The sequence below is a fragment of the Panicum virgatum genome, chromosome 6K (assembly GCF_016808335.1).
Source record: "Panicum virgatum strain AP13 chromosome 6K, P.virgatum_v5, whole genome shotgun sequence".
NCBI lineage: Eukaryota > Viridiplantae > Streptophyta > Magnoliopsida > Poales > Poaceae > Panicum > Panicum virgatum.
Window position 1 is genome coordinate 7,333,943 of NC_053141.1, and position 22,897 is coordinate 7,356,839.

The 22,897-nt window shown below is 44.2% G+C and overlaps 1 protein-coding gene across 1 annotated transcript; it reads right to left on the reverse strand.

The window, feature by feature from the left end:
* Window positions 1–17,843: 17,843 nt before the first annotated feature.
* Window positions 17,844–18,838, reverse strand: LOC120713189. Its single transcript, XM_039999194.1, has 3 exons — window positions 18,562–18,838; window positions 18,399–18,436; window positions 17,844–18,222 (listed from the first exon to the last, which is right to left on the reverse strand). Exons 1-3 carry the CDS (start codon window positions 18,641–18,643, stop codon window positions 18,139–18,141), a joined length of 204 nt encoding a protein of 67 aa, XP_039855128.1. The 5' UTR covers window positions 18,644–18,838; the 3' UTR covers window positions 17,844–18,138.
* Between the last annotated feature and the right edge of the window lie 4,059 nt (window positions 18,839–22,897).

Sequence of the window (22,897 nt, forward strand, 5' to 3'; positions counted from 1 at the left end):
CCACGTACAAGTACAAGTGTGGGGGAGATCTCTCAAGATCATCATTGCCATACACATTCGAGATCTCCCACTGATGTATCGCACAACATCATCTGCACCAACATGACAAGGGACAAGGCAAGGACACTAAATTCAGCTAGCCACTCGTGATTCGGCTGACTCACCACTACCTTGATCCCCATGCTCTTCAAAAGCGGTGGTTTGTGCATCCTCTACCTCTCAACTTTCCTTGATTCATGAGTTTAAATGAATTTAATTCTAAACCATTAAAATCAAACCCAAAATGAATCGGTGTGTTGTATCTGCTGGACATGTCTCCTATGGTTGGCTTGCATATGTTTTATTCCATGCTCATCACCTTGATGCTTGTGAACAAAAATCTTTAGGAAAACATGCTCGTCTAAGTAGTTGATGTTTGAGATATGGTTTGATGAAATGATCTTCACTCCTATTGCTTAAGTGCTTGGGTATTTATTTGAAAAAAAATGGAAAATCCTTTGCAAAGCTCCTCTTTGATATGCCAAAGTCCTACCAAAGCCATATGATGATATTTCTTGAAGACCTTATACACTTATGCTGCTTGTTTTACATTGAGCTTTGTCAAATTGTTGTGACCCTTGAGAGAATTCTTTTCATGCTTTCATGATCAAGATTCACGTGCACACCACATACCCCTTGCTATGCTTCTATGAGAAGTTAGCATTGTACCATCCATCCATTCCACAAAATAAAAGCTCCATAGTATGTGTTGGTCTCTCTCTCCAGTTATTGTTAAAACAAAAAAAAAGAGAGAAAGCATGGGCTATCGAAAAAAAAATGTGGACACATGAAGGTCCAAGTGTTGAAAAAAAGAAAAAATATATGGACACATGAAGGTCCATGAAAAAAAAAGAAAAAAAATAGCCATGCTTTCAAAAAGATTTTATATGTTGGGAGAGAGATCATACAAAAGGAGTTTCCATTCCATCCATCACAATCCATGCACGTGCACATCTTGATCTGATTGTATGACTTGTTTTTCTCTTTGGATCCGGTCTTTGACTTTGCAATATATATAATACAAGTATACCTTATCCTTCATACTCTACCTTGAGCTCCACATATAGCCATCACTAGAAGTAGGTTGAAGAAAAGGCAAGTCAAATGCCTTGGTGAGGACAGATACACATTGAGTGATCTGAGAGAATCAAATGAGGAGCTAAGCAAGGTTTATTTTGAAAACTTATTGAAAAATCCCAAGCTACTTGACATGAGGAGCAGAAGTGATTTGATTCAAGACCATTCCATTCCTCAACTACCCAAGATGGCATGATTGACACTTTAAAGTTAACAAGTGCAAGGTATGGTTTGGAATATCTCTTATGCTCGCTTCATACCTTTGGAAGTCATGTTCCACCTTAGTCCTTTCTGCTTTACTCGAGGACGAGCAAAGGCTAAGTGTGGGGGAGTTGTTGACGGCTCTTAAGTACCAAATCTAGGCCGTCAACTCCTACATAAACACATGAAATGCAAACATCAACATAGTGGTAGGAGTTATTACTAACGAGTTCCACAAAGTGTTGGTGTATATTTATGTGCAGGTTGTTTAAGCTTGGAAATGAGAGGAGAACGCAGCCCCAAAAGCAAGGTGACACGTCGTTGATCCGAAACAACAAGTTCTCGACGAATCAGACACGTTCACAAGGATCTACGGGCCTACTAGAGCTACCAAACCACCTCAAGACAAGCCCTTGCACCTGTATATGACATAGGGGCCCACCTAGCAGCCAACAGACCGAAGACCGAGCCAAACGGGCCCAGCCCACGGTCGGCCGACCTTCAGGTCGCCCGGCCTAGTGGCGACGGCCCACAGGACCCACCGCCTCTCAGATGACACGTGGCGAGGTGCTGTTGGTCCTCCATGGCAGTTTGGGTCGGTTCTCGAACGAATGGCTGGTGGCTCCCTCCTATAAATACAAGGGGAGGGGGTGAGAATAGGGACACACCACCAAGTTGGAGTTCACATCCATCAAAGTGCTCAACTTCAAGCCTCCTCTTGTGTTTAGAGTTGTGTTAGCTTAGGGAGAGGGTAGAGGTACTCAGGAGGGGCGCCGGTCTTCGGCGCTCTTCTCCATTTTGTACCTCTACGAGAGTGAGAGTGTAGTTCGGGAGAAGTGCCGGGGTGTTGGCATTCTGCTCCCAGCTTGTACCTCTACGGATGCTGCTACATTCTTCGGTATTTAGTAAGTATTCGTGGTTCCTATCTCTAGTATTTTACTTGATATAGTAGATGCTAGTAGTGCTTGTAGTTGAGTGAGATCAGTTCTCTTACTTGCGGGTTCGTCGCTCTGTATTCATACAGAGTGTTGTAGTTTGCTACGGGATATCATACGTAGTCAGAGTGCAGTAGTAATCAGTAGCGTAGGCGTGGTGTCTAGGCTAAGGGTTATCCTTCGTTTGCCTTATATCCCACGGTTTAGTAGAGGTAGGCCGTAGGTGGTGACAGCCCTATTGGTCCTTCGTAATCCTCTATGTTCGGATATAGCGTAGAGCTGTTGGCCGGAGTCGACTGGCAGACCAGTTGTAAGCCGGTGCCCGAAGTGAGTATTGTGCCCGAGAGATCGACCTTTAACTCAGCAGTAGCGCTATCTTAGGAATCCTCTCTACCCTTCTACCTATCTTGGTGTGTCCTCGGACCGATTAGAATGGAAGAGAGTGCACACACGTTCCCTGTGGATTCGATAACCCTTGGAATACTCTGAGGTGAAAGCTACAACAGTATCCGTGCGCTTGCGGATTTATTTGTGATGCTAAAATACCCAACAATCAACTCAAAAATTCGCGGCCACAATCACGAAATTTTCATTGTCTTTCTTTCGGATGATGCTAACCGAAAAGCTAATTCTACATCGCTGGAAGACCTGGACTACAATGAATTCCTTTCTGAACAGGAGATGAGTGAAGCAGCAGCAACTAGCTACGAGATCCATCCTCCTCCACCAGGAATCACAGTCACTGTCTATCTGGACAACAACCCGAAGATGATTCTCAAAACGGAGCACCATCAACAACTCGGCGACTCCTTTGAATATTCCAACAGTGACTTACGCAATGTTATTAACATTGGTCGCAATGCGAAAACAGTCATCTTCAACAAAGGGAAAGACCATGAAGAAGTCGAAGCCTACAGCCCGACATCTAATTATCGGATACCTGACATCTATGGGTACAACACCTGAAAGCGGCTCCGCCACAAAGCAGCACCCCCTTCTCAACCAAAGCAGTCGACGATTGATTCTACTCACCAGAAAATCCATTCAAAATGCTTCTTGCACCCAAAAGGAAAGCACTCGAGCTTCCAATGCAGCACTCTTCGCAAAACACTCGGAGCACCTCCAACTTCTGCCAACAAAGGCAACAAAGAGAAAGTCAACACGAGCAATATACCCTCCCAATGAGAAATTCAGCATGCCAGCTAATCAAGAGAGTCATCTATTGGGCTTACCCCCGGCCTTATACCCAATAAAGGCTAGGATGGGTTCGCCCGAACTCTGACTCGAGTCATCTATTGGGCTTACCCCCGGTCTTACACCCAATAAAGGCTAGGATGGGTTCGCCCGAGCTCTGATTCAATTCACAAACCACTCGTGTTGGCAGAAGACAAATACTCAAGTCCACCTCTGGTCTTACACCCAGTAAAGGCCAAGATGGATCCACCCTAGTAAAACTCAATATAAAGAATTCGAGTGCTTCATAATTGGATGAAAGAGAAGATTTCGTCACCGGAGACATGAGCTCCCCCCTCCCAAGGGGTTATTTCTTCAAAAGTCGATAGTCCATCAGTTACTCCGAATACCAACCTTTTCTTGTTAAGTTAAGGTCAAAGGCACGACAAATCGTGTAGCTGGGGCTACGGGACATGAGCTTCACGGCTCAAGAGACAAGTTCTCTACTTTTAGGAGTAAAACCTAAGAGACATGAGCTCGAATCGAGTAGTCGGGGTCTACGGCCCTAGAGACGAATCGAGTAGTCAGGGTCTACGGCCCTAGAGACAAGTTCTCTACTTCCTCGTCCATGAGACGACCACTTATTCGACTACTGCGGTACTCGATCTCCGAATGGGACACGCTTCCTATTTCCCAAGAGGATCTCCGGATGGGACACACTCCCTATTTCCCAAGAGGAATATTTTCATCCATGAGGCGACAAATTATCGACTACTATGGTACTCGATCTCCGGAAGGGACACGCTCCCTATCTCCCAAGAGGATCTCCGGATGGGACATGCTCTCTATTTCCCAAGAGGAATCTTTTCGTCCATGAGACGACAAATTATCGACTACTACGGTACTCGATCTTCGGACGGGACACGCTCCCTATTTCCCAAGAGGAATCTTTTCGTCCATGAGGTGACAAATTATCGACTACTACGGTACTCGATCTTCGGATGGGACACGATCCCTAATTCCCAAGAGGAATCTTTTCGTCCATGAGGCGACAAATTATTGACTACTACAGTACTCGATCTTCGGAAGGGACACGCTCCCTATTTCCCAAGATAAAACTTTTCGTCCATGAGGCGGCAAATTATGACTACTACGGTACTCGATCTACGGACGGGACAAGATCCCTATTTCCCAAGAGGAATCCTTTCGTCTATGAGGTGACAACTTATCAACTACTGCGGTACTCGATCTCCGGATGGGACACGCTCCCTATTTCACAAGAAGATTCCTTCTCGTCCATGAGATGACAACTTATTCGACCACAGCGGTACTCGATCTACAGATGGGTTTTTTCTCGTCCATGAGACGACTTATTCGACTACTCCGGTACTCGACCTACGGATGGGACATGCTCCCTATCCCCCAAAAGGATTTCTTCGTCCCCGAAAAGATAATTGGTCAATTACTTAGATGGGACAAAATCCCTATCTCCAAACGAAGATTTAGTCATCCAAGAGCTGACAATTCATAGACTGCTATGCACTCGAAAAGAATGTTCGACCACTACAGTACCCGAACAATCTGTCTATCTCCTACAAAGGAACTACTCGTTCTCAAGACGACAAGCAAATCGACTACTACGGTACTCGAAGAAATCATTCAAGACAGCCAATGACAAGCTTCATGTAAAGGCAACCAGCCAACCAGCCACCAAATGAAAGGAAAAAAGTACTATACATCACAATGATAAAAGTACTCAAGTGGACCCATATCCACACAAAAGCTAAGAGGACATTACAACAAATTGTTCAAGACTCTGGCGCCGGCTCCAGGCCACTGATAACCTTATCAGCGATTTCATCTCCGCAACATACTCAGAGAATCGCTCCTCTGAGCCGCCAATGGCAATCCCATCACCAATAAGGGACAAGTTCACAGAAGGGATAAAGGATTTAACTAATCCTAAAGCATGGGCCAAGTACTCCCTAGAGGCATCGGAGAAAAAGCTACTAAGTCTCTGAGGGGCTTCACGAAGACGCTCCAGCAGACTCTTCCCAGCAGCTTCCTCGTCCTCCACCATGTCGACGACTACTTTGGCTGCCACTTCAAGATCAGCCAACTGCTGAGAGAGCTCCCTGATCTGCTTCATATCACTGACCGTCTGCTTGTCAGTATCAGTTTTGATCCTATTCAGCTTCTCCACAGCATCTGCGTGACGATACATAATATTGGTCAGATCAGTCACCTCATTATCCTTTCGCGACAACAAGCTTTTAAGCATTGTCAAAGCAAGGAAAACATGAGAACAGAAGAAAACTACTCGAGGAACATAGAAGAAAGAAGAAAATACCTTTCTTCTCCTTGGCAGCAGCCTTGGCCTTCTCCTGCAGCTTGGAGGCCTTATTCTTTAGAGCAGAATTATTCTGCTCCAAAGCTTCGACGCGGGCCTCCAGAAGCTTAACATTTTCCGACTGCTCCCGAGAAGACTTCTGAAGAGCAGCCATCTTCTCAAGCTGTAGCGCTTGGTCAGCCATCAACTGGAGATCCTCTCCAGTCCGCGGAAGGAACTAGGCCAGCTCTGTGGCTTGTTTGGCCAGATTCTGCCAAGAAAGCATGATCAAGACAAAAGTACTCGACAACTCAACAAAAGTACTCGAGTTCAAAAAGCTACTTACGACAAGAGCGGAATGGCAGCCCAGAATCCCCTGGGCAACGCCGACCGACTCCATGACCACTTTCTCCACCTGTTGTGGCGTCTCTAGCAGGACTAGATCAACATTAGCAGCAGCCGAAGGACTCTTCGGCTGGTCCTCAGCCTGCTTATCTGAAATATACAAAGACAGTCAGCAAAAGCTCGACGGAAAAACGAGTCGACCACATCAAGACTCTCACCAGTGTCAGCAACAGGAGGATCCTTAACCACTTCCTTGGCCACGAGACTCCCCGCCGTTCCGGCAGCAGAATTACCCAACCGATCGCCCTCCTTCGGCGAGCTAGGAGGCAGCTGGGCAATGTTCTTAAGGGAATCAAAAATCCCCTTCGCCGACTCATCATTCCCAAGAGCGTCAGGATTGCTACAAAAGGAAGAAGTACTCGATACTTCAATCACAAAATCAAAAAAGCAAATGCAAGCAATCGATCAACAGCCACACTTACTGAGAGGAGTGCTTCAGCACGAATTTCTTCGGCTTAACAAACTTCGGGACCACGCTCTGTCCCGAAGCGCTCTGCCCCTTAGCAGAGCCGCTCCCACCGGATTCAGCCGGTGCAGCAGGAGCTGAGTCGACAGGGCTCACGACAGAGCCCACCGTCTGCCACTTAGAAGAGGAAGGAGGCCTGAGAAAAAGAAAAACCATCAAGAGAAGGCAACAACTCAGAAGGTACCAAGCCGTACTCACCTGTCACTACTCCCAGCAGAAGCGGCACTCCGCTTCCGAGTCCTCACAAATTCGATGGCCGGCTCATCCGCCAACTGCTTCCGGACGTCCGACTTGCCAAAGGACCTGCAAAGAAGACCCAACCGCGATCAAACAAGGATCCAAAGGCAATTTCAAACCAAAATAAAAGGCAAAAGAAGTCAGATGCACACTTGAGTCAGTATGCTCCAAGGGCACATCTTCAGGCAGCATAGGCCTACTCTGATAGTTTTCGGGATTAATCTGCATGAAAGATATCGAATCAACTTGACTACTCGACAAAATGTACTCGAACTACACTTCAGTCGACTACTCGAAATAGTACCTTCCGAGGACGCCTGACAGCGCTAAAAGTCCCGACAATATTGGCCGTCCCTGGCACATTCCTCAGCAATTCCAACACCCGATCCTTCAGATCATCCTCAGTAATCTTGGTTTGGGTAAAACGGGAGGGATCCGCCTCTCCCGTATACTGAAAGCCCAGATTGACCCGCCACTGCAGCGGCCGGATCCTACGCATCGACCAATACACAATCACAGACGCACCACAAATCTGGTGGTCTGCCTTCAACCTCTCAATCTTCCCGAGAAGAAAATTAACCTCATTCCCCCCCCGCTCCCCTTGGAATTCCAATTCGACTTCTTCACAGGGGGGACAGGAGTATGAAGAGGAAGGGAAGAAGAAAGTTTCCTAATATAAAACCACATCGACTTCCAGTCGATGACCTTGTCACTCAAATCGTAGGGGATATACTTAGGTTTTCTCCCTGACGAAATTGCAAACCAGCTCCCCCAACCACATCCACCTTGGATTCGTTGGGATGAGGTTTCAGATGAAAGAAATACTGAAACAAATCGAAGTGGGGTTCGATCCCCAGGAAGTCTTCACACAATTGGACAAAGATAGAGATATGAAGGATGGAATTAGGGGTCAAGTGATGCACTTGAACCCCCCAGTAATGAAGGAGGCCACGGAAGAAATCAGAAACAGGAAAACCGAGACCCCGAAGAACATGAGGAAGGAAAACAACAGATTCGTTTCCTCCCTCATAAGGAAAAGACTCCCCCACGGATCCACGCCAATGGATCACATTCCGAGGTTGAAGAAGATGACTCTCAACAAGATTCAAAAGATGGGAGTTGGCGCACTTACTCGACTTCCATCCTTGGACCTCCGCCTCACCAGCGGCAACCTCGTCCACCTTCCCCTTCGAAGCAGATCTCTTCGACGCTATTAGAACGAGTCTCTCTCACCTCATGCTCGGGGGCTAGTGGTGGCTAGTTTCTCGCGGCACTCGAAGGCGAGAGCAGATGAGTTTTTGCGGCGGCGGAGAAAGAAGAGGAAGCGTGCTAAACCTAGATTTACTGGAGCAGTTAAATAAACAGAGACAGGGGCAGTACGGTAGAAAATAAGAAGTACAGAAGGCGTGAGCCAAGTTCTTAGAGTTATCTCAACCAGCAACCCCTGATCTCATTCCAAATGAAATACAATTACAAGGATTACATCCCAATATAAAGAAAATACACAGATCCCAACGGTTTCGTCACTCGAAACCACTCGATCTCAATTCCAAAGAAGACAGCCCAAGGGCTGATACAAAGATACAAAGCTTGTTACTTCCAAAAGGGAGTAATCCAGATACATTCAGGGAGGAAAAGACTTGTTGCAAGAAGTTATGGATGGATCCAGAACATCGCAAATCCTCTTCTTGCACCTGCTCTTCTCCCTAATATATTTTGCAAAAAAAACAATGCCATCTCTCCAGAGGCCATCGGGGGGGGGGGAGAGACAACCATAGTTCCCACCCGAAAGAGCTTCTGACACGGCTTCCACCAGCTCCCCACCTAGTCAACCAGGATGGTTGCGATGTGAGGAGCAAAGGCGGCGGCCTAAGAGAAAACAAGTGTTTGTGCTACTCGCAAACACTCTTCTAGCACCTACAAGGATGAAATAAGTACTCTCATCAGGAGGCCGAGTACCCTCCATTGAAGAACTCCACTTGGAACCCATGGCTACATCTGCAAGAATGAAGATCCAAACTCAGCAGACTCAGCTTAAATTGAGGAAGCAGCATAGCCACGGCTCAACCCATGTCATCCAAGAAGCAGGGAGGTTCACGGGCAAAACAGACAAAATTCTACAGCGGTACTCGCCACGTGAACCCATGGGCAAACAGTACACCGCACTGCCACCTTTTCAGAAGATTTGCTGCAACACTGATGAGCTCAGAAAGATTGCAGAGGACACAATATTATCTCCTGGACCCTTAACCCCAAATCACAAATTTGAACTCAAGGCTTGGGGGCTGCGAGATACGTGTCATAAATGGCAACTTTTTTCGAAAAAGTTCCAGACTTCAAATGAAAGGTCAAAGAACCCAGTAAACTAAGCTGATCCTCAGCTTGATTCATCAAATCAAACTAAGGCTCGGGGGCTACTCCATATGGAGCGCGAGTACATCGCGCACCATATACCAAAGCAGATTCGGGGCTTGAGCACCTCATAGCCTCGATGTAGCCGAAGAAGCACTCAGAAGACTACACAAAGCACTCAATGGACTCCGAGGATGGACAACCTACCCCGGAAAGCACCCGAAGCGCCCGGCTACGCAGACAGAAGTCCAAGAACTCTCGAAGTACCCGATAAACATCTTCAGAAGTGCTCAATGCCCGCAGGACTCGACTACGAAGAGCTCGGGGGCTTGTCAGACCCGGGACAGCAGGACTGCCCACGGGCACAGAATATTCTAGAGTAGGGAATAGTACATGGTTATGCCCTACCTCTTTTGTATCTACCCGAATAGGAGTAGAACTAGTCGATGGTCTCGAGAACTAGCCGAACACTCGGACTAGAATCCTAACAGAACTCGACTAGGATTTCCATGTAACTCTGCTTCCCCCAGTCATATAAGGGCGAGCAGGGACCCCTCCAAAACATCGAACGATACTAGAGGGAATACAAACCATCACATAGGATGTAGGCTATTACGCTCCGGCTGCCTGAAACTATCTAAATCTTTGTGTTCCTTGCACCATCGCATTCTGATCTCGGTGAGTCCCTACTCATAACCACTCTCCTCGGGATACCCCTCGGAGAACCCGACGGTAAAACACCGACAAGAACCACCTTCTTCGATACCTTTATACCTCCTAGTCCTTGGCCCACCAGTAGCTCTCTTTAGTATGGGAGGCAGCAATTTGAATCCCATGTTCACCTTCTTCCAAAGGCTCTTGTAAGGCAATCCTGGCACCCAAGTAGCATAAGCTGCCTTAAACATCTGAACTTAATAATATGGGCTTACAAAATCCTCTAGGTCTAACTCTCTCTGAGAACCAATGTAGCTGATAGCATGTGAGCAAGGTATGCCTCTCATCTGCCATTTCCTACAGGAGCATTCATGAGCTTTCAGATTGATAATGTGCCTCCAAACTTTTAGATCTTTGTTAACTCCACTAACTTCACCAATAAATGGATGACTTTTGTGCAGCTTGTAATTCAAATTTCTACTCTTGTCATTCATTTCTTTAACAACACTTTTAAGGATCTTTCCAGTTAACTTTTCAGCAATTCTTGCCCTTGTGAAATATCTCTACATTATCATATGCCTAATCCTATCCATAAGATCAATGACAGGAAGTGGCTTCTCATCTCTAATCCAATTGTTGAATGCCTCTGCAATGTTGTTTGTAACATAGTCGACATTGCTATAGGTAGAGAACATACTCCTTGCCCAAAAGTGCTTGTGGTTTTCCTCAATAATTTCATTGACTCTGGACGGGCGGCCGGGTCCTGTTGGTGCAGCGGCGGGGCAGGGGTTGGGCGGGTGGCGGTGTTGCTGGCGTCGGGCAGGTGGGGCGACGCGGACGGGTGGTGGCGTCGGCGCTTGCGTCGCCGAGCGGGCGGGGCGGGGGGGGGGGGGGGGGGATCGGGTAGCGGCGCCCCCTGGGGGATTGGGTGGCGGCGCCCCCTAGGGTCGGGCGGGTGGGGGTGGGAAGCGACGGGGTGGGGGCATGTGGGGTTCAACAGGTTAGGGTTATGAGAAGGGGTAATTTGGGCATTTGGAAACTTTTCTCCCTCCTTTCTTCTCAAAATGAATATTATAATCACTACAGTGTCCAGTGGCAAAGATGCACACTTAAAGAGTGTCCAACAACAAAGGCAAAATTGAGTAATGTCCTGTGGCAAAAATCAACATTGTAGAGTGTCCAAGAGCAAAATTACCAGTCTATCTGTCGGCCGTGTCTCCCCACTTCCTTTCCTTTTTCAACTGACGAGAGGATGCGTGGGGCCAGGCGCGGCCTCCGCCCTCCGATCTGCATCGAACGGGGCACATCATTAGTGGTTTTACATGTGTATTTTTCTTCTTTGGGAAATGTTGAAGGGTATGGTTTGATGCAGGAGGGAGCGAGTTTAGTGGACAGGACGGAGAACAAGGGAAGTAGAAAGAGACAATTCCTTACGGCCCACTAAAAAAGTTTCCAATTCCCTCCGTGCCAAAAACTTCTTACTTCTTACCAGCCATCAACCTAATTTTGTTTGGACTCTCGTGCACTACTGTTAATTTTTGGTAGAATGACAACTAACAACAGCTTAAAATGTCCCTTTTGCCCCCTCTTATAGGTGGACCCCGCACGTCAGTCTTCTTCCTCAGCTTCCAACCTCCCCTATTCTCTCGCCGGTGCTAGTACCTCAGCGCTCACCGCAGGCCGCGACTTCACCGAGCCCGCCACTCGCAGTCTGCCACCACGTGTTACCCACCACCAGCCTCATCGTCCACGGTCCAGCGGCCCTTGCATCGGCGCTCACCACGGACCGTGACTCCATCGGCTCCTGCCGCTCGCCATCCGCCACCTCGCGCCGCCCACTGCAACAGCCTCGGCTCACGCCTCCAGCCTCATCATCCGCGGTCTGCCTCCTTGCCCGCCGTCCTCGCCATCTGCCTCCTTAGCCGTTTCGGCCTCTAGCCCTGTCGTGCCGAGCTCACCTCCTTCCATCCGCCACTCGTCGCCACTGCCTCCGCCGGCTGCCAGCTTCCACGGCCACCTCTGCCTTCTTTGCCTTCATATCGATTCGGTCGCGCTCCCACCCTCTCCCTTCCAAGACTTCTCGCTCCTTCATCTTCTTCTCTGCTCACTCGCTCTCTCTGCGCAGGTATGAGGGTGTTGGCGGCCAAAATTGGATGGTAGAGGCGGGCGCCGTGGGGCAGCGAGATGCGGCGGCGAGCAGAGGCCGCGAGGAGGCTGACGAAGTAGGGCGTGCCGGCGGATGGAATGAAGATCCACCGTGGGGGCCGAGGCGGAGCGCCAGGAGCGGTAGACGGGAGCGTCGTGGGCTCCTCCGCCGCGTTCACCGCCAACGTGGGCGGGCGGCGGGGCCCACCTCTGGTAGGCAGGCAGAAGGCGCGGGTGTGGGGCTGGCACTGACGAGGTGGGTGACAAGAGAGCGGGGAGGTGGAAGTTGAGGAACAAGACTGACGTGTGGGGCCCACCCGTAGGAGGGGTAAAAAGGATGTTTCAAGCTTCTGTTAGCTGCCGTTCCACTAAAAGCTAACGGCAGTGGCACGTGAGTCCAAACAAAATTGGGTTGATGGCTGGTCGGGAACGAGAAGATTTTTAGTGGCACAGATGGAACTAATTTTTTTTTAATGGCCCGTAAGGAATTGCCTCTAGTAGAAACCATGTGTGTTGAAACGTAATGCAGACAGAACGTACGTCAGGGTGTAGTAGAAATTATGTGCGTTGTAACGTAATGCAAAAAGAATGTACGGGTGTGGCGAAGAGCCTCAGGTGCACGTGGGGGCAAAATGCTAAGAGGTAGAAAGAGTATATGTTTCTTGTCCCTATGTGATTGGTGGGGATGGACACATGCTTTGTCTTTAAATTTGCATAATGCGAGATCATGCATTTCTTTTTGACTTCAGTGGAGATAACATGCATTTATTTTGAGTTCAATGCAGATATATATCTTCATTGAAAGTGCTTTTGTGATTGGTGGGGATGGATAAGTGCTTTGTCTTTGAATTCGGATCATGCGAGATCATACAATTGAACTTAGAGTTAGGGAGAAAGTTAGGTAAGTATATATCTTCTATCTTTTTTCTAGAGATACGAGGTTTGGCGCTAAATGTAGAGAAACAATGTATGAATGAGATGGAAAAAAGGGAGCAATATGATGAAACAGTGCGCAAGAAGCAGAAGATCATGTAAAAATGGTGGAGAGACTTACGATCAACATGAAAGACGTACTACTTTGATGGACTAGACACGCTCTTAGCAAAGTGGAGCACACCTAAAGCGTTGGTACCCACACCATCTATTTTGATACTTTAATATTAGTCGTGGTTGATGTGAACAAAAGCTTTCAATCTGCCTGCTAGGAATGGCTCTTTCCTCAGCACTAGTCGCAAATTGGTATGCATTTATTTGCCCTTCAATGGAGATATCATGCATTCATTTTTCCTTCAATGGAGATATCTTCCGACGGGTAATAAATAGGTACCATTCTATTAGAATTTTGTTGCAACAACCAATTCTTTTTACACAGTATGTAAGCGGCAACTCATTACTGACAAGAATGATGCTCTAAGCTCATTATTGACAAGAATGATGCTTTAAGCTCATAGTGAGATCAAAAATAAAACCTGAGCTTTAAAAAATCTTTCACCCCTCAACTCTCAAAATCGTTAGACAACGTTCACAATCTATTTTCAGTCCAACTTTACGGGCCTGGTAAAACTACACATCAGCATACATTTATTTTTTTCCTTCAATGGAGATATTTTCTGACTTGTCACATAATAAATAGGTACCATTCTATTAGGATTTTATTGCAACAATCAAATCTTTTTGTTCACATAGTATCTTCTGACAAGAATGATGCTGTAAAATCATAGTAAGATCAGAAATAAAACTTGATTTTTTTAAAAAAATCTTTCACCCCTCAACTCTCAAAATTGGCTAGACAATGCTCATAACCCCATTTTCAGTCCGGCTTTGCGCTTGGTAGGACTACACATCAGCATACATTTATTTTGCCTTCAATGGAGACATCTTCTTGCATGTCCCATAATAAAGGTATCATTCTATAAGGATTTTGTTGCAACAATTGAATCTTTTTATTCACATAATATCTTCTGACAAGAATGATGCTCTAAGCTCATAGTGAGGTTAGAAATAAAACCTGAACTCTCAAAAAAAAAACTTTCACCCCTCAACTCTAAAAATCAGGTAGACAACGCTCGCAACCTATTTTCGGTCTGACTTTGTGCCTGGTAGGACTACACATCGGAATATATTTATTTTGCCTTCAATAGAGATATCTTCTAACATGTTCCATAATAAATAGGTACCATTCTATTAGTATTTTATTGCAAGAACCGAATCTTTTTGTTCACATAGTTCTTCTGACAAGGATGATGCTCTAATCTCATAGTGAGGTTAGAAATAAAACCTGAACTCTAAAACAAAATATTTCACCCTCACCTCTCAAAATCGGGTAGACAATGCTCATAACCCCATTTTCAGTCCATCTTTACGCTTGGTAGGACTACACATCAGCATACATTTATTTTGCCTTCAATGGAGATATCTTCTTGCGTGTCCCATAATAAATAGGTACCATTCTATTAGAATTTTGTTGCAACAATTGAATTTTTTTAGTCACACAATATCTTCTGACAAGAATGATGCTCTAAGCCCATAGTGAGGTTAGAAATAAAACCTGAACTCTCAAAAAAAGAAATCTTTCACCCCTCAACTCTAAAAATCAGGAAGACATCGCTCGCAACCCATTTTCAGTCTGACTTTGTGCCTGGTAGGACTACACATCAGTATATATTTATTTTACCTTCAATAGAGATATCTTTTAACATGTCCCATAATAAATAGGTACCATTCTATTAGGATTCTATTACAACAACCAAATCTTTTTGTTCACTCAGTATCTTCGGACAAGAATGATGCTCTAAGCTCATAGTGAGGTTAGAAATAAAACTTGAACTCTAAAAAAAAAATCTTTCACCACACAACTCTAAAAATCAGATAGACAACGCTCACAACCCATTTTCGGTCTGACTTTGTGCCTGGTAGGACTACACATTGGCATATATTTATTTTGCCTTCAATAGAGATATCTTCTAACATGTCCCATAGTAAATAGGTACAATTCTATTAGGATTTTGTTGCAACAATTGAAACTTTTTACTCACACAATATCTTCAGACAAGAATGATGCTCTAAGCTCATAGTGAGATTAGACATAAAACCTGAACTCTAAAAAAATCTTTCACCCCTCAACTCTTGAAATTAGGTAGACAACGCTCACAACCCATTTTCAGTCCGACTTTGTGCCTGGTAGAGCTACACATTAGCATACCTAAAGTGTTGGTACCAACGCCATCTATTTTGATACTCTGGCATTAGCCATGATGCTATGGATGTGAGCAAAAACTTCAATCTGCTATCTAGCAATAACTCTTTCCTTAGCATTCATCACAAATTGACGTGCATTTATTTTTCCTTCAATGGAGACATTTTCTGACAGGTGCCGTAATAAATAGGTACCATTGTATTAGGATTCTGTTGCAACAACCAAATCTTTTTCACACAGTATCCAAGCGGCAACTTGTTACTGAGAAGAATGATGCCTAAGCTCATAGTGAGATCAGAAATAAAACCTGAACTCTAAAAAATCTTCTCCCGCACCTCAACTCTTAAAATTGCATAGACAACACTCACAACCCATTTTCAGTCTGGCTTTGTGCATGGTAGGACTACAATATCAGCATACCCTTCCAAATCAGCCCACACATGTCAAAAGAGTTTGAGCGCGTCGGCGCGTGCAACAATGTCTTACGGCGATCGTCGCCGCTAGTTGCTCGTCGCACCCCTCTCTCCTTCAATTCCTCTCTCTTTCCTTTCCTGAGATGTGGCTCATTTGACTAGTTCTTGTTTCGGCCCGAGCCAAACTGTAGCGGCTCTCGATCACATGCAGTGGGCTCGATCGACTCTGAAGTTTGATCGAGCTGCTGGTTGGCCGGAGAACTGTCTGAGGCTGCTGGAAGTATGTACTATGTAATCATCCGAGCGTTGCGTTATGCAGTTGTAGTTGTAGCCATGTGTGCAGCCATGAAGTGTCTCCAACAGGCACAACGGTGTTGTTTGACGAGTGCTCAGTGCTAATAAACATAAAACCGGTGCGTAGATCATCTGCAACGTCAAACGAAAAAAAAACATTCCTGATTCTCGATTCAATGTCATATATGCTATAATGCTAATTTGCATCACCTAATTTATTTTCAATGCCAAACAAAAAAAGACATTCAGCGTAATGAAAGCACGCACAATTATTTCCTTACTATCATTAATTGCATGCACTAAATACTAATAAACCTGTTACTTAATACTCCCTCCGTCCGGAAATGATCTACGTATTTTGACTAGGAAAAGTCAAACTTTATAAACTTTGACTAATAATTAGTTAAATTATATGTATAATTAGTTTATAAAATTTATGTCAATACATATGTATTCAAAGAGGTTTTGAGATGACATTGAGTTATTCGTAATTGACATTATATTCTAAGAGTGATTAATAAGTCAAACTTTACTTCGAATGACTTTCTCTAGTCAAAATATGTAGATCATTTCCGAACGGAGGGAGTATTATGTAATACTGTCTAGAAGATTTGGTGACAGAACAAAAAGATTTGTGTAGGTGATGAATGAATACCATCACGCGCGCCATGTGCAGGTGATGAAGAGGCGATAAAAAAAAAAAACCACCATCAACTAGTAGCAGGAGCACCGATAAGTGAGATGAGCTCACGGCTCACCTATCTAGTGCCAGGCTCCCAGTGGCCACGGGTATATGCTGCAACTTTCAACACTTCCAGTGGATCAAGCCATCATATGTACAACAGTACAAGAGTGGCAGGTAGGCAAAGGCATGGCACTCCTCCAGATTTTGGTTCAAGCAAACCGCAAGATTAGAGCCACACTTAGGATGCAAAAGTTGTCTTTCCCTGTCATCAACTTAATCATTTTTTTTGCGAGGGTTGTACTATTTATTAATTATAATGGTCCATGATGCCCCCACATGATTAAATGAGGTCTTTCTGCGGGGAAAGATGATGCTTATTTCGATCTATAATGATTTGAGGTGCTTGTCAAAAGCATACTCATTCTTACCGAAACACTTTCAAGTTCTGAGTAATAAAAAACCTTGGTATGAACCAAATCAACTTTCCATATGTCTGGTAGCACTGCTATGTTAATATATAAACGATCTTTTACTAATTTGATTGTCCTTTTAGGGTCAATGTGAATTTTCGCCCCACGCCATGTCCCTAATTTGTTGCCAACCGGAAGTATCTATATTGTAGAAAAGTAAGGATCAAATTTAGTGCTTAAGGATCAAAATATGGTATTTTCAAGATATTATTGAATGATACCCCATACATTTTTTTTGGATCAGGAAAACACTATCCACATGGTAAATATATATACCGAAAATCTTTCTATGCCATCTCAACGATGCAAACAAAAGAACCTGTGTATGAAATGTTTGCCTCATGTATTAGCAAAGATAAAAACAGGTGTACAGAGTAGAAATTTCAAGCTGCAAAAACACAGTAATTTAGCAAACCGCAATCAAGCACTTGAGGCAAAAGTCTCTAGCAAAGAAAAACTAAAGGAACTCTCTTGCTGCAGAGTGCATGCATGCAGCAGTTATCACTATACTAATTAATCAATAAGCATATACTCCCTCCGTCCCAAAATATACAAAGTCAAACTTATTAAACTTTGACCAACCCTATCTCTAAAAATAAACTATTTCAAACAGAAGAGATTACATATTGTAATAGTTGGTTTCATAATGAATCTACTAATATAATTTTTATATTATTAGTTTTTATAATTATTTCACTATTTGTAGTCAAAATTAGAAGATTTAACTTTGAAAAAAAAATTCTAAACGTAGCTATATTTTAGGACAGAGGGGTACATCACAACTAACGCTTGATGCCCATGCTTTGCAAAAGACATCCACCGTTAATCAACATGATTATACATGCATAAAGCTAGCACTTACAGTACCAAACGCATACCACGACACACCACAGAGCTAGGAACCTGCCTGGAGAACGAACAGATCGAGCGAGCAGAACACGTACTACAAAGACACTGAAAAACGATAGCTCGTGACACGAAGAGAACCAACACCTACGGCAACATGATCGATCGATCCATGGACCATATAAGCTAGCTTAGCTTCGTTCTCATCATCATCGTCTCCTCTAGATGGCATCGTCACCGTGGATGTGACCATTGGCCCCTCCATCCACATGTGGAGGACCTCCCCTCGACCTGATCTCAACATGCTGCACATGAGCGAAACAGCAGCCGTTATGCACTTAAAAGAAAAAGCTTGAGCTATCAAGGGAATACGAGTGACTGCGTATGTGTTCGTGTCTGTATGTGAGCGAGACAAAAAGAAATGGATGAATCGGCGGCCATCAGTTAACACTATTAGCAGGAGAATAGAGTAGAGATGGACCTGAGATGCCACCGCCTTCGGCTCTATCACGCCAGCTGCTGCAGGAACATAGCGAGACTCATCAGATCAGGAAGCATCATCAGCAGATTTGTGCAATACGCGTACCTAGCTAGCTAGATGTGTTGTCAGTTCAAGGACGGGGAGTGGTGACCGGGGCGCTTACCGGCGTCCTTGCGGCCGCAGCCGGTGATGCGGCCGACGAGGCCGAAGAACTTGTCCTTGAGCTGCACGGCGAGCTTGGCCATGGTGGCCTCACCGGCTGTGGAGGCGGGCTAGCTAGCTGCCGTAGAAGAAGGGGCACGGTGTGATCTAGATCTGATGAGCTCACCTGAATCTAGTAGTGGGAGATGCTGCTGGCCACGGACCTTGTACCTATATACTGCAACCATGGGTTGCCGGGGCAACTTCCCGGCTTCAGTGGACAGCGGGCCTGTTGTAGGCTATATCACAAGCGTGCTGCAGCTAGGTAGGTACTTGCCCAATTTTTGGTTCTGTCCAGAGGCACCAAACAGCGCCGGAAAATTAGTTTAATTCGTCAGCCTTTTTAATTAGACCGTGTTTGGGTCCATTATAACGCTAATAGGTACATGTTAATAGCTAGCAGCTGCTAACAGTTAGCAGGACCTAAATCTCCTTAGGATGCAAAGTTGCAGAGTTCGGGTGTCTGCCAAAGTTAAAAAAAATCGATCCAACACCTGCACAAGATTTTAATACCTTTTTTTTTGCAAAGAAAATTTTAGTAGTTACAAAATTATAAAATTCATTGTTAGATTCTTTTTCTAAAACTCCATAACTCAACTTGCTCCATGACATACAACACAATATTTCGATAAAACCTTCTAGAAATGTCCCCATGTTGTAGGTTGATTTTTTTAAAAAAAATAGGAATGCGTAGTACTCAGGAAAATTAAATGATAATAAAGTTAGAACAATATCAAAAATAGTACGGAACATGTCACATTTCAGATGCTTTTGATGAGCACGGACAAAACGGGACCTAACAAATAAAGGGTCGGTCTAAAGCTAAAGTGACTGTAATTTTGGTATGTTCTGTAAGAAACATCGGAGCACTAGACTGGATGGACACAAATTCAGTGATCTATAGCTATCAACCTCTCTTCCAATTGTGCTTTTAATTTGATATTACAATCTGTGATGTGATCTAAAGTGGTTACGGCACATTGGTCGACCATATTCCGAATTGTATTTCTTTACCTAATGCGTGTAAAGCAAGCTGGATTAGGATTTCCGAAAAGGACCTTATTAGCTAGGTGGGCGCACATTTTGTTTTGCCTATGTGCCATGATCACTACCTTCACTAAGCCATAATGCAACGGGACCGAGGCGTCGACTTAGACGTTTTGATTGACCATTATCCCTCGGTGATTGATACAGCCAAGTGGCAGACAGCAGTTTAGAGAGAAAGGCGATGTTGCGCATTTGTAATGCCAACTATGCCAAACATATGCGCTTTCCAAAATGCAAAACCATCGACAGCAAGACATGTGTGGTGACATCATCAATCTCAGAATTTACTGACCTATAGTCTCTTGCTCATAGGGTATGTTATGTCTTATGCATGTATATGTCTAAAGGGTGAGTAGTGTGCATACTATAATGTCCATGTCCATGTGTGTGTGTGTGTTTTTTTTAAAAAAAAACATACATGCTACATCCTCAGAGCATTGTATTGTGGCATATGCCCTCTCTCTTTCTCATAGATTGAGTGTCTCACAGCAAAGGCATAACGTGCTGTGTCAAAAGGAAGCTAACGATGTGGATGTTGGGATGGGGTGGTAGCTGGTGCTGTGGCGTGCCGTGCGTGGAGGCCAATTGAGTCTTGGTGGAAAGGTAGTATGCATCACGTTGTGGTTTTGTGGAGGATGGATCTGCAATTTTTTCAACCGTGTGACGCATTTTGATTAGGATGAGGTTTTTCTATATAAGTATATAATTAACATGCTGTTTTCTTTCCCTTTATCAGTTCATTTTTTTTTGTCAATGTCTCAAAAAGCGTTGGGCGCTCTAGGTAGCTAGGCGATCAAGTTCCGCCTACCGGCGTCTAGGCGTTCATGGATGCACTTTTCCTAAGCCATTAGATTAATGCATTGTTAAATAGAGGAAGGATGTCACTTCAAAACAAAAAAATTGATTTCATCATGCATATATGAGTTCTATGACAATAGGAAGCTGATGTGCCGCCTAGCGCCTAGCAGTTGTCTAGCACCGGATGGAATATTGAGTAAGTAGGGGAGGGAAAGGGTTTGTGAAAATGTTAGGAGTCAAACATGTGATAGGAGTCAAATCATTACATAAGACGAAATATGTTTTATATTGCTGGAACAATTGTTCCAGCTTCAAAAAAAATGTTCCGCATTCAAAAAATGTTCCACACAAAAAAATCATCCAAGTGTGATCTTGTTTTGAAGATTTCGTCACAAGGAACACATTGGTGCAGTCACATTTTGATTTGGATAACGGGTTTGAAAAATATGCCTATGTAACACCTTGATTGCTAGTCACACATGTAACAAATTGGCTAGAAGTGTCCTACTACAATCTCTTAGTTAGCAACTTAAATAATTAGCAGGTGTGGATCCAAACATGCCTCCCAATTGAAATAAATCGGTGCTCGTAGCCTAAGAGAGGAGGGGTGAATTAGGCAAACTTAAAACCTAAACCTATGGCTCCAACTAAATTTCATAAAATGTAGAGTAGATCATGCTATCTAGGTGTGCAAAACCCTCATCCCAAAAGAATTTTTCAACTATAGCCAATTATAGCTTGATGCTACAACTCTAAGAAATTAAAGGCACACAAGTTTATGAAATGCAGAAACATAAAGGAGGGGATGGGATGAGGGGAAGCAAACTCTTGAAACAAGGATGTATTTCGTGGTATCGTGTCACACCCGGTTTTAAGGACAAAACCGAATGCATAACTATATGTATGCCAGGATCAAGTTTCATACATATAGTGACATTATAAGTGAATAATCAGTGACAGTATCACGAAAAAAAATACAACAAATAAAAGACTATCAGAGTTATACAGCTTATCCTGGAAACGAAGGCTTCAAACTTCACAGGCAATCGACTGGGGGTTGCGTACGCCTAGAACACAGCATCATCTTCAAAGACTTTATACACATTCTTCTTCTGAGCAGCAGTAAGTAAGGGTGAGTACACTTATGGTTGGTACTCAGCAAGGCCACAAGAAATAATTAGAAAATAATTTAATTCTATCTTTAAGTTAAATTAATTATGTGAGGGTCCAAGCCGCTGCTGACCCTGTGCACAGCTGATATATCAGTTTTACACTCTGCAGAGGTTGTACACTTTCACCACAATTCGCGTATAAGTTCCGAAGAACTTTGAACTCAACCACGCATGTTGTAGCTAGGCACAATATCACACTTTCGAGGTGTGATTGCATAGGAACGCCACGAGACCTTTATAAAGAATCCCTATATGTATGTGTTGGTCCCTACCTTTGCGGTATCTCAGAAGACGCAGCTTCTTTCACCAGCTCCATCAATTCTCGGTAACCCAAAATCCACCAATCAAACCACCCCAATACAACATATAGTTCATCTAATTACTTAGCCAAGACCAGAGCCATATAGTATTGTGGTTGTACGGTTTTTTTGGGTGGTTCTCCATGTTCCAATTAATGCATATAATACTCTTGTAAATAAGTATAGATAGAAGGATGGTTAGGGTCACTTGCCTTTCTCCAATGAAAAGCTACTCTTACTGCTCTTCAGCTTTTGCTCACTTGAAAATCTTGATTCTTCAATCTTCGAACAGCAATACTTCTACTCGGAGCAATCAACGAGCAAACATACAAAACAACAAACAAAAACCACTAAGAATAGTATACCAATCATGTAAAATCATTAAAAGGTTGTACTAAAAGATAGGGCTCGCTGCTATGGTTACGAGAGCACAAGAAACACGGAAAACGGAGCTAGGATACGGAAACTATGAGGTAAACGGTGAGTTAAGGAATTAGTCACAATTAACCAAATGTTAAGGACTAACAGAAAAGATTTGTAAGACACAACAAAGTGTGCTCACAGAGGATAACAAAGTGGTAAGGCTACTGCACACGTTGCGAGGATCACGTGAGCGCGAGAATCACTGAAAACGGAGTTAAACGTGAAAAATATGGCTAAAACAGTGCACCAGGGACTTGTTCGTGAGAGTTTTGAACTTCTAGGGGCTAGCATCAAAGAAACCAGGGGCTAAAACCTAATTAAACCCTATACGCAGGGGCTAACAAGCAAAAACAAGGTCTAGGGATGGCGGGTACTATTTTACAAAAGGTGAGGGGCTAAAACAGAAATAAAAGGACTTAAACCTAATTACTTTTGAACTATACTAGATCGTGGGTTGATTCTAAGAAAACTCAGGGTCTCTTTTACAAAATGTTAGGGGGTTGACCGGTTTCAGCTCTATTGACTCATATGAGATCTAATCTGGACCGTCCGATATAGA

Bases quoted from the DNA above. Each gene is read 5' to 3' on its own strand.
- LOC120713189 (XM_039999194.1), bottom strand. From the start codon at position 18,643: ATGGCCAAGCTCGCCGTGCAGCTCAAGGACAAGTTCTTCGGCCTCGTC. The intron at 18,437-18,561 runs GTAAGCGCCCCG...ATGTTCCTGCAG, and splicing joins CTGCGGCCGCAAGGACGCCG to CAGCTGGCGTGATAGAGCCG. The intron at 18,223-18,398 runs GTCCATCTCTAC...GCTCATGTGCAG, and splicing joins CGAAGGCGGTGGCATCTCAG to CATGTTGAGATCAGGTCGAG.